Source organism: Podarcis pityusensis (assembly GCF_964106645.2).
Source record: "Podarcis pityusensis genome assembly, chromosome: 10".
In the NCBI taxonomy this organism is placed as follows: Eukaryota; Metazoa; Chordata; class Lepidosauria; order Squamata; family Lacertidae; genus Podarcis; species Podarcis pityusensis.
The window spans coordinates 15,830,855-15,843,495 of NC_138035.1; the positions used below are offsets into that span (position 1 = coordinate 15,830,855).

Genomic DNA, 12,641 nt, shown 5'->3' on the forward strand with positions numbered 1-12,641 from the left:
CAAGAGCCCCAGGTCCCGGGGCCCAACGCACCAAGGCAACTCGACGGAGCTCACGGACTTCCAGGTATACCAGTTGCCCCACCCCAACGTAGAGAAAATTTATGTAGAGGTACAGATAGAGGGGGCCCCATGCCGCATGGAGCTTGACACGGGTTCAACTCTATCCATAATCTCGGCAAGGACCTTAAGGAAACTGTGTCCCACTGGGGGTCCCAAACTCAGGCCGGCCCCATTCACCCTCCGGGACTTCCAGAAACGTAAGGTCCCCACAATGGGGGTGGGGACCTTCAGGGTGCAATACCGAGGGCGGACGCGGCAACTGGACTTGCTTGTGGTCAAGGGCCCCTACATTAGCTTACTGGGATTGGCATGGTTTGGACCACTGGGGCTAGCTGTCACCGGGGTGAACCACACTAGCTTACAAGTGGACGTGGACGCCATATGCAAGGAATTTCCAGGGGTTTTCGATGGGAAATTGGGACAGTATACGGGCCCCCCCATTGCGCTACAGCTTGACCCCGCAGTACGACCGGTCAGGCTCAAGGCCCGCCGGGTCCCGTTCGCCTTGAAACCCCGTATAGACGAGGAATTGGACCGACTCGTAGAGCAAGGAGTGCTGGAGCCGGTGCCTAATGCTCCCTGGGAAACCCCAATCGTCACACCCGTCAAGCCTAATGGTTCGGTCCGCATCTGCGCAGACTACAAATGTACCATAAACAAGGCCCTCACGGCCCACGCATACCCAGTGCCAGTGGTCAGCCATGTCCTTGCCACCCTGGCTGGGTCGAAAATTTTTGGCAAGCTGGACTTGGCCCAAGCATATCAACAGCTGCCAGTAGATGAGGCCACAGCAGAGGCACAGACGATTGTGACGCACAGAGGAGCGTTCAGGGTAAAGCGGCTGCAATTCGGTGTCAGCGTGGCACCAGGCATATTCCAGAATATAATGGACTCTCTCCTTAAAGGGATTCCTGGCGTCACCCCCTTCTTCGATGATGTGTTGATTGCCGGCCCCACACCAGAGGAGTTTGAGGACCGCCTCCGCACCGTTCTGCACCGTTTCCAGACGGCGGGTCTCAAGGTGAAGCGGGAAAAATGTCTACTAGGAGTGCCTCAGGTGGACTTTCTGGGATTTATGGTGGACGCAGAAGGGGTCCACCCGACTGGGGACAAGGTACGGGCCATTTGTGATGCCCCAGCGCCCAAGAGCAAGACTGAACTTCAGGCCTTCTTGGGACTATTGAACTTTTACCATTCCTTCCTTCCCCACAAGGCGGCGGTAGCGGAGCCCCTACACAGACTCCTGGACAAGCGGGCCCCTTGGGTGTGGGGCCAGCGCCAGGAGGCCGCATTCCAGGCAGTCAAGGACTTGCTTGTCTCAAACTCGGTCTTGGCACACTTCGACGAGAGGCTGCCGGTGGTGCTAGCATGCGACGCCTCACCCTATGGCATTGGAGCTGTCCTGGGGCACCAACTCCCGGATGGAAGAGAGGTACCGGTGGCGTACTTTTCCCAGACACTCAACACAACCGAGCGGAACTACTCGCAAATCGACAAGGAGGGTCTGGCAATCGTAAAGGGAGTAAAAAAATTCCATGATTTCTTGTACGGGCGGCCCTTCACCGTGGTGACTGACCACAAGCCGTTGCTTGGCTTGTTTGCCCCCGAAAAGCAGACCCCCCAAGTGCTGTCTCCTCGCGTCCTCAGGTGGTCAATTTTCCTTGCCAGCTACCAGTATGCACTGATTCACCGACCTGGGAAGGCGATGGGCCATGCGGACGCCCTCAGCAGGCTACCACTACCGGAAACAGGCCCTGACCCAGCACCTGCACAAGAGGTTATGAGCCTGGAGCTGCTTCCCGACCGCCCCATTCAGGCACAAGAAGTTGCACACCATTCCAAGAAAGATAGGGTCATCTCCCGGGTCCTGGACTGGGTGTGGAGGGGATGGCCCAGCAGCAGCCCCGGGCCAGAATTCGCCGGCTACACAACCCGCAAACATGAACTGTCGGCCCACAAGGGGTGCCTGTTATGGGGAAGCAGAGTCGTTGTTCCCCAGCCCCTCTGCAAAAGGGTCCTCACAGCCCTACACGAGACACATCCAGGGGTAGTAAGAATGAAGGCCCTTGCCAGGAGTTATGTGTGGTGGCCGGGGATCGATGGAGAGATAGAGGCCTGGGTCAAACACTGCCAGGCCTGCCAAGAATCCCGCCCAGACCCCCCAAGGGCCCCAGTCCAGTCCTGGGAGTCCGCCCGAGCACCATGGTCACGCCTGCATGTGGATTTCGCTGGCCCCTTTCAGGGGAAAACATTCTTCATAGTGGTGGACTCCTACACCAAATGGCTGGAAGTCGCACTGGTACCGTCCACTTCCACGTCCGCAGCCATCCGGGTACTACGCAGGCTGTTTGCAACCCACGGGCTCCCTGACACTCTCGTCTCAGACAACGGGACTGCATTTACGTCAGGAGAATTCCAAACCTTCACAGCGCAGAACGCCATCCGCCACATCCGTTCGGCGCCGTTCCACCCTGCCACCAATGGCCAAGCAGAACGCATGGTGCGGACCACCAAGGACACCCTTCGCCGCATGACGCAAGGGGACTGGGAGTACCGCCTTGCCACATTCCTTCTAGCACAGCACAGCACCCCCAGCTCAACGACTGGCCGGAGCCCCGCTGAACTACTAATGGGTCGGCGCCTTGCAATCAGATTGGACCGCCTTCACCCCGATAGAGCTCAGGATGAGGTAGTGGTGGGGGAAGGCAGGAACCCCCGGACCTTCGAGGCCCAGGACCCAGTGTACGCAAAGAATTTTGGGGCAGGCCCAGCATGGGTACCCGCCACAATCACCAGGGTCACTGGCCCCGTGTCGTACGAGGTGCTAACGGATGGGGGGCAATGCTGGCGCCGCCACTGCGACCAGATACGGCGACGATTCCCGGGAGAAAACCAGGAGGAGGACAGGTCAGAGGAGTCCCAAGGGAACAGCGGGGCAGTGAGGCCCATAGAGCAGGAGGGGCCAGCAGGAGAGGCAGAATCAGTAAATACAGAGAGGACCCGTGAGGCCGAAAGGACACCGGAACCAGAACCACGACTGAGCGAGCCGGTTGCACCAGACCAAACAGCCGCATCACAGCCAGCATCCTTGGAACACGAGCCAGAACCCGGAGCCCGGACCAGGGAACACCCCAGGCCACAACGCACACGTAGGCCGCCGGCATACCTTGAGGACTATGAATGCGACCTCCCGGGCAGGACTGGAACTTAGAGGGGAGGGGTGTTATGTACTGAGTTGAATAGGATCCAAACTGTAGCAGTCTGATTGGTCCTAGAACAATAGGATCCAAAAGGCAGCAGTCTGATTGGTCCTAGAACAATAGGATTCAGAATGCAGCAGTCTGATTGGTCCTAGAACAATGCAGCAGTATGATTGGTTGGCAGGAACCACCCAATCCTGCTCCAGATAGAAGTGAATCCACAACCTGATTGGCTTACAGTAGAATTCCAGAATTAGCCAATCATGTGCAGCCCATTGTGTAAATAATGTATATAAAGCAGATACTGTGAGGGGACATTCATTCATTCCTCCTCACCACTATGAGCTGAATAAAGAGCATGAAATCACTTTGCGACTCTGAGTATATTTCAGCCTGGAATGCTGCTATTCCACAGACATCTTTAGAACCTGATCCACAACAATGTTTAAATAAAATACTTGGATCTAATTAATTCTGCCCCCAGCTCCTGCTTCACAAGTGGGAAATGGACTGGGCCATTTGCAAAAAAAAGAAGGGGGGAAAATGTATAGTGGCTCCTTGCCAACATCAGTCACTTTTTTTGAACTGGAAAAAAAGAGAGAATGCCAAAATTAGCTGGAAAATTCCTTAATTTGCTTTTCTCTACATGGTTCATGGACCTCATCTTTGATGAATTTAGAGATGGCAAGATCAATCTAGATAAGACCTTGAAACTGCTAAATAAGTTTGACGTCAGTTACGACTACGTTCATGTGAAAAAGGTGTTTAAGGTGAGAAAATAATGTTTGTATTAAGAATATATAGTAGTATCGGTGGTCAGTGGACCATAGCTGTCTAAGTAAACTTACTACATGCCAACAGGACTTCCAGACTAAAGTTCTTTAAGAGCAGAAAATGTATTGCTTCTAGGCAAGTTGCGTTATTACTGTGTAATTAAGGACCTATCTTTTCACCCCTGAGCAAGCGCCCTTGGTTTTTCTTTCTTTCTTGGGTAGTGTTTCCTTTTCAGAAACCAATTATTGATCATTTGGGATGGGTTGGTAACATCTGTCTCACCTGTTCAACCTCGTATAGTTACATGAGAGGTTTGATTCTTCTGTACACTTGCCTTCTAGTGCCCTTAATGGTCTTAGAAACAGAGATGTTTGGAAGCTTAAAAAACACACTCAATACTGTTTCCCTTCTGATTATGGCTGTTCTTATATTCCAGTGGAGTCTTATATTCCAATGGCTGTGACAGGAGGGTGGAGAGCTGAGAGGAGAGAGGCTTGATCGGATGATGAGCCCTATAACATGAGTTTGAAGTGGATGAATTGGCTGGGCTCCTCTCTCTCCCCTTTAATTATTCTGATTCAGCCAGTAATTGGCATATAGGATGGGAGATGAAGAGGTCAAACTGAAGACTTATGCTTCTAGATCTGCTTTTCAGCTATGTGAATGTAACTAAATTAGGTCCCAGATTTTAATTTAAGGTGCAGCATGTAACCTACGGGTACCTATGGGACCGCCTCTCCTGGTATGCCCTGCAAGGGACCTTAAGGTTCACAAATGACAACACTTTAGAGGTCCCAAGTCGCAAGGTGGTTAGATTGGTCTCAACTAGGGCCCAGGGCCTTTTCAGTACTGGCCCCAACTTGGTGGAACGCTCTGTCACAAGAGACTAGGGCCCTGCGGGACTTGACATCTTTCTGCAGGACAGAGCTGCAAGACAGAACTGTTCCACCTGGCCTTTGGTTTGGACTCAGTCTGACCCTTATGTTTCCCTCCCCTTATGGTTTTGATCTATGAGCTACTATTAAAATGAGGCTGCATTTTAAATTGTATTTTAACCCATAATTTAAATTGGGGTTTTTTCTTTCTTTTCTCCCCCCCCCCATTATGTTTTTATTGTAATTTTACTGGTGTTAGCTGCCCTGAGCCCGGCTCTGGCCAGGGAGGGCAGGGTATAAATTATTATTATTATTATTATTATTATTATTATTATTATTATTACTTAACAATGCCCGTTCCCTTTTCACTTCACTCCCCTACTGGCTTGCCCTCACAATCACGAAGGCTCACAGACTGACTCTAGTGAATTAATTTTATAATGAAATGATTTTAGAATGTTGTACTATTTTATTGTTGTTAGCCGCCCTGAGCCCGGCTTCGGCTGGGGAGGGCGGGATATAAATAAAATTTATTATTATTATCATTATTATTATTATTATTAGTGAGTGTTTCTTAGAAAAGCTTCAAACTATGTCAAAGTGCTCATCGTTTTGGTGTGAATACTGCCACATAGTGCTTTATTTATATTTATTGCCAACTCTTCTTTTTTTTAACATAGAAAAATGACAAACAGAAGTCTGGACTTATTACCATGGAAGATTTTAGGGCAATTTATCGAACGCTTCTGCACCGACCGGAACTTCACGAACTCTTCAGCAGCTACTCGCCAAACAAAAAAGTTCTAACAGTATCAAATCTGTGTGACTTTCTTAGAAAGGAACAGTTTGAACTTGATGTTAATGAAGCAAGAGCTGTGTCACTCATTAATAAGTTTGAACCCATTGACGAAGGTACACTAAAGTTTTAATGTTACAGTTTAATTAGTTTGGAATCATAGCTTTTAGTGTGTTGATAATGATATTGAACATATGAGTAATAATGAGTATGTAGACAGTCGCAATGTAGCCTTTATTTTCCCAAGAGAAAATGTTGTTTTTATGCAGAAAGCTCGTCAGTTTTCTAAATTTATTGTCTGCCTTGGACATTCAGCCAGCTCCAATGATAGCTGGCCTGAGATTGTGAGTCATGCACCGTTATGAGCACATCTAATGAAGACCAGGGCTGACATCTATTTCTGCAGCCACTATCTTTTGGTGGAGAAAGGGGGAGCAGTGGTGGATGAGGCTTGCCCTCCACATCCAATCATAAGTGCTACCCATGCTTATTGCATCATTCAGGATTCCACGAGAACGGAGTTTCCCAGGCCCTTAGCCAGCCTAAAAGTTTTGGTGACGACATCAGAAAAGTAGAGGTTGGGCAGTTTATCTGGTCTGCAGGCCTTTTCACAATCAAACTAAAAACTCTTTTTATTTAACCCTGATTTTTGCAGCTTACTTACATTACTTACTTACATTACTTACATTGCAACTTACTTACATTAAAAAAAAATCCCTAAGCAAACAACAATTGTTGCTTTTCTTGCCACCACTTTGCAAAAAAAGGTAAAAAATAATAATAATTCAAGAACAACAACCCATTACTATTAGGAATAAGCTACAATGGGAGTGTTCTTATAGTTTATAACAAAAGCTTTCTTGTCTTCGAAGCTGCAAACGTAGAACAGGTTCATCCAAAACCAATGCTTTAGTAATGTCCATGTTATAACCCAAAATAACAAGATCGGCTTTATGTTCACTGTAACATTAACAATTGCTGCCGACCTAAAACTGATGTTAATGAGATGCATTGCAGTTCTGCTTGAAATTATTGGTGCTGCTTCAACCAAAAAGCCAGCTCTGGGAAATGCAGGCCCATAAATTTTGAGCCCATCTGCAAACAGTGCTAATGATGGTCATTCTTTAATAAGGAATTTTGCCGACTCAGGTTCCAATTTTAAGTTTTCTAGCTTTTTACAGTTGTCCAAGTGATGTTTTAATATTTTACATAGTAGATTCAAATTGTCCTCATTTCTAGGCTGGGACAAACTCTTGTAAGCTATAGCTATAATTAACCAGTGTACTGTAGCTGTTAGAGTGTGGGGCGAGGACCCAAGAGACCATGTTTCAAATCCTTACGTGACTATGAAGCTCACTGTGTGTGGCCTTCGGCCAGTTCTTGCCTCTCAGCATAACCTACCTCACAGGGTTGTCGTGCGATGAAATGAGGCAGGTGAGAACTATGCTTACCACCTTGAGCTCCTTGGAGAAAATCTGGGATATAAATGTAATAGCTAGCTAGCCTCTCTCCTTGAATATATTTTCTAATTGATGAGTGCTATGGCAAAGGTGCCACCATGCTGCCTGTAACTGGAGTTGCTGTTTCAGATTTATTTCCAGCAAAGAAACTTACAAATGCTTGCTTTGAGGTCACGATGAGAATAGGTGAAGGTAAAAGGTAAAGGACCCCTGGACCCGTTAAGTCCAGTCAAAGGCGACTATGGGGTTGCAGCGTTCATCTCGCTTTCAGGCCGACGGAGCCAGCATTTGTCCACAGACAGTTTTCCAGGTCATGTGGCCAGCATGACTAAACTGCTTCTGGCGCAGTGGAACACCATGGCAGAAACCAGAGTGCACAGAAACACTGTTTACCTTCCTGCCGCAGCGGTACCTATTTATCTACTTGCACTGGTGTGCTTTGAACTGCTAGGTTAGCAGGAGCTTGGACAGAGCAACAGGAGCTCACCCCGTCACGGGGATTTGAACCGCCAACGTTCCAATCGGCAAGCCCAAGAGGCTCAGTGGTTTAGACCAGGGGATTTGCATTTTCCTCAGTCAAGGGAAAGCATAACTTAATTTCACCACACCTCTTAGCAGAGCACATACACCAGCTAACTGTCAACCAAGCAAGCAAGCAAGCAAGCAAGCAAGCAACCAACCAACCAACCAACCAACCAACCAACCAGGAGACCATTTCCTTAGCATGCAACCCCTTTAATCCTGCCGCTTCCATTAATTGACTCCATTTTGGCCTAGCAAGCAGAGACACCTGAATCCCACCTCCCTGCTTTAGCCTTTGCTGTTGATTGGATATCCTAGCCAGAGAGCGGGGAGAGAACAGCAACTCCTATTTAGAGGCAATGTGGTGGCACCTTTAACCTCATTTGTCAGATTGGAAAATTCCGCCTACCTTCTGAGTTTGCGGTTGGTGAATTTAGATAACTAAGAACAAATTGACCTGTCAAGCTTCTTTTCCTCCTTTTAAAAAGTCTCCCTCCTGGATCTCGTAACATGATTTTTTGTGGTAAGCGGATTTCACTGCAGCAGCCCCCCCCAAATAATAGTACCTGTACCTTTAAGAAGAAAAGCAGAAGCGTTCCCTTTGCTTTTCTAAAATCCCTGTATAATAAAATAAATAAATAAATAAATAAGGAGGGCCGAGGAATTTTAGGGAAATCCAGCTCCCGGCCCCCCACCTGGCTAACAGGCATGGAGTCTTCTGCTGTGGTGTTGTTTCTCTGAGTGTGGCAATTAAGTGTAAGAGCTTCAAAACTGTACCTACTGTGTTTTCTTATGCATGTTTGTATGAACGCAGATTGTGTTACTTCATCAGATTATGGTGACAATTTATCACATTCTTCATTTTTGCTTTCTGGAAGAAAGAAAAGAGCAACCTAAAAAACAAGGAAAAAATGTACATTTATATTTCTTTATTGAAACATAAGCAAAAGATTATTGCCGTTTGTATAACATGAGATGAACTTGTACAACAGTCTAAGCATTCTTCTATTTTCTTAGACTATGTGAATAATTGTTTGTATTGCTTTTGCTTTATTATTGTTTGTAGTTCTTTTTGCATTATTCTTAGGATATTCTTAAAATGGAGAAGTTGTTTATAATTTGAATAAACCAGGACTAATTTGTATGCATCATGTGAGTAAATGTTCCGTTCAGATACTAAGTGATATCATGCATGTGTTGTTTCAATTAATGATAAATGATGAAGGTAACCTTATTTGGACTGTTCTTTCTACATTAGCCTGCTGACTGATAATTTTACCTTTTAGAATCTGTTTAGATTGTAACAAATGCAACTTGATAAAACACTGGAAACAAAAGCACAAAACAGCTAAATGTTGGTTGATGGTATTTAGCTAAATAGTCTACTAATCTTGTGTGAAATACATTTGATGTCTTGCCTTGTATAATGAGTGCATTAAACAATTTCTCTGTTACAATTCTCAGCTTTTAAAATATTAGTTTATAGTGTTCTAGTTACAGCATAACTTTATTGTGTGATTTTTAAAAAGCAACACTGCCCACAAATAAACACATTTTTAACGCTCCGAATTTCTTACCTCTTCATTGTTGAAGACCTCATTAATTGGGATGGCATTTGTGCATTTACAGCACTTTGAGGAATAGTGGGCGAGTTTGTTTTTGCAAAACAGCACAAACAGATATTGCACTGAATATTGCTTACCTGAGTTGCTAAACTGGTAACAGTTATATTAGAGGAGATTTCTTCTGTTCTTCAACTCATTTTAAAGACAGGAAATGCATTTTTCTAGGTTTCTCTTTTTTATATCAACACCAGCAACATTCTATAAATCCTTTGTGGTGTAACATACGCACAACTCCACAGTCATCCAGTGGATGTCCCCACTTGAAACTATTCAGTACTACTAGCAACATGACCATGGAGGGATATTTGAAGCCTCTGCACACGTTCCAACTAGTCAATATCCTTCTTAAACTGTGGTACCCAGAACTGGAAGCATTAGTGTTGGTCTTATTTAATGGAACTTTCTCCTGGATGAGTGTACATAGGTTTGCTGCCTAAGAGATTCATTCTCTGTAGCAGGCGTGGGGAACTTGTGTCCCTCCAAATCTTGCTGGGCTGTAGCTCCTATCATTCTTGGCTGTGCTGGTTGGGGGGGTTGATGGAAGCTGAATTCCAACAACATCTGAAGGGCCAGAGGTTTCTTTCCCCTGCTCTATAATAATATCTAATTGGCTTGCAGCATTCCTATGCACATTGACTTAGGAGGAAGACCCACTGAACACACTGTGACTTAATTCAGACTACACATACCTAGGATTGGACTGTAGGGCAGCTAATTTGCATGGGATTGCAGTCCCAGGCCTTAAAACCTTGTTTTGATGTTTGCTTGAAACATTTTAAGTAGAAAATATCATTTCAGAACTACGTAGTATCCCAGGTGCCAAATTCCCTATTCATATGATATTAGTACACTGCGCAGAACTTGAAAATCATCTTTTTTGGTTTTCTGGGGCAGTTTTTGTTTTGTTTTGTTTTTTGCGTGAATGCTACTCCAGGTTCAGAGATTAGAATCATGATTACCTTGGGGATTAGGAAGTAGCTACTTTCCGCCTTGTGCTGAGAAGACACATATTTTTCCTTCTGTCTCAAAAGCAGTTTTGATAACAGCAGCACACCAAAGGCTGGAACGGTCTCTACCGTGAGAAAGAGCCCTGTGGAATACATAGGTTGCTGACCTCCGATGTTCAAAAACTCTAATGAGTTTAACTTGAACTGTCTTTTCCCCACCCTTTAACAGGATGACTTGAGGGATCTAAATTGTTATTGTTCGGTACCCTTTGGTACGCTGCAGTTGTGCTTTCAAGCTTTGTCAGTGCGAAAGGTGATAAAATATCAAAGTGCTCTAAAATGTATTTTTATTCATTTCCCCCCATCTAGTTTGATCAGTGTGCTGACAATGAGGCAGCCTTACCTAACCTGGCTGGTGCTCTCTAGGTGTTTTGGATTTCAGATCCCATCAGCTTCAGGCCCCATGCTGGCTGCGACTGGTAGGCATCCCAGTCCAAAACATCTGGGAGGCACACTGCTTTAAGAGGACAGGTCCTCATCCTGATGAGCTTCCAGTCTAAAATTCAGCAAAGAGGAAGAAGGGGAGGAAGAGGCAAGGATGCAGAAGGAAAAAATATATACAATTGTTTCAATTGCATGTGCTCAGCCTTGGTTATAGGCTTAGTAGTAATAATAATAATAATAATAATAATAATAATAATAATAATTTATTTATACCCGACCCATCTGGCTGGGTTTCCCCAGCCACACTGGGTGGCTTCCAACAAAACACTAAAATACCATAACCTATTACACGTTAAAAGCTTCCCTAAACAGGGCTGCCTTCAGATGTCTTGTAAAAGTTTGGTAGTTATTTTTCTATTTGACATCTGGTGGGAGGGCGTCCCACAGGGTGGGTACCACTACCGAGAAGGCCCTCTGTCTGGTTCCCTGTAACTTTGCTTCTTGCAGCGAGGGAACCACCAGAAGGCCCTCGGCGCTGGACCTCAGTGTCCGGGAAGAACGATGGAGGTGGAGACGCTCCTTCAGGTATACTGGCCTGAGGCCGTTTAGGGTTTTAAAGGTCAGCACCAACACTTTGAATTGTGCTCGGAAATGTACTGGGAGCCAGTGTAGTTGCTAGATACAATTGAAATCTATTATCATCCCCCAGGAAATGATCATTCAAGCCCAATGATCATGTGGCCCCCTCACAGTGCTCTCTGGCCCTTGCGACTCTCTTCAGACTCTGTCTCCACCCCAGGCCACACCTCTGACTGGTCCTGCTCTCCACCTTCCTCAAGTATTTTTACCTAGTTGACTGTTTCTACGAGCTGTGATAATGCCTCTTGCTTGCTTGGATTAAGTGTATGTTTGTGTGTGTATGCATAGTAACCTCTAGTATTTGCATGGGTGGAATATGGCCTACTGTACAAGGTAAGAGTCACATCTATTTGCTCTGCCGACTGGTCACACCCGACAATGTCATGTGCCCCCCCCCCCAAAGTTGCAAATGAAGTAACATGGCATTCAGGCTGAAAAAAAATTCCCCATCTCCTGATACAGAAGAGAAGTTTCTTGAGCAGGCACTAGGACAACATCAAGTAGGCTGTAGTCCTTCTGTTGCTTGAAGGAAGGAAAACACCACTCCAGTGAATCTCTGACTCCACCTTGGAGTGCTGTCGAAGAAAGGACCATTGTCCTCAGCTGAAAGGTGTTTCTGTCCCGGCCCTAGTTGCTGAAGAACAAAGATTTGAAGGAGGATTCTTTCTAAACATAGCTGTCAAGCGTCCCTTATTTGGCGGGACAGTCCCTTATCCCAGTGCCATGTCCTGCTGCTGTCCCTTATTGATGAGGCTTCATTTGGCTGCTGGCTGGGCTTTCTGCCTTTGGCTCGGAGGGGCTCAGAAGTTGAACATACCTGTGCCCGGAAAATCCCTTATTTTGGCTGCTGATCCCTTATTTTCGAGGCTGCTAGTCCCCTATTTTCAAATCTGTAAGTTGACAGCTATGTTTCTAAAGGCTTTGATGTTTAGATTACTGTGGTACATGTGCGCATTGCTAGTTTAAGGCACCTCAGGAAATACACAAAGTCAATCCAAAACAGAGCTACAAAAAGGCAAGTGCTCTAACTCCCAAAGCTTTAAATGTTGATCCGACACTGATCCTTGTTATCCTATATGTAGGAATGGGGCACAACTTAGTTCAGTAAGTGTTCCCGCAGTCTCTCACTAGTCCTAGTTGGTGGAACTCTCTGTTCCCTTCTTATTTGGCACTTCCTAGATCTGGGTGACAGGGGAGGTGTCTATGCTGTCTGAAAGGTGGCAGGGACCGGCAAAACATTCCCACCTGGAAAGGCAGAGCTGCTCCCAGTGTTTGATGGTGCTGGGGTGGGTGGTGCGC

The 12,641-nt window shown here is 46.1% G+C and overlaps 1 protein-coding gene across 1 annotated transcript in view; it reads left to right on the plus strand.

Annotated features, from left to right (window-relative positions):
* The window catches only part of LOC308486264 (1-phosphatidylinositol 4,5-bisphosphate phosphodiesterase zeta-1-like), a 49,198-nt gene that overhangs the window by 7,019 nt on the left and 29,538 nt on the right, over positions 1–12,641 (plus strand). The window contains exons 2-3 of the mRNA XM_081022874.1: positions 3,907–4,030; positions 5,590–5,821. Coding sequence (XP_080879000.1) covers positions 3,907–4,030; positions 5,590–5,821 — 356 coding nt within the window. The remainder of the gene's footprint in view (positions 1–3,906; positions 4,031–5,589; positions 5,822–12,641) is intronic.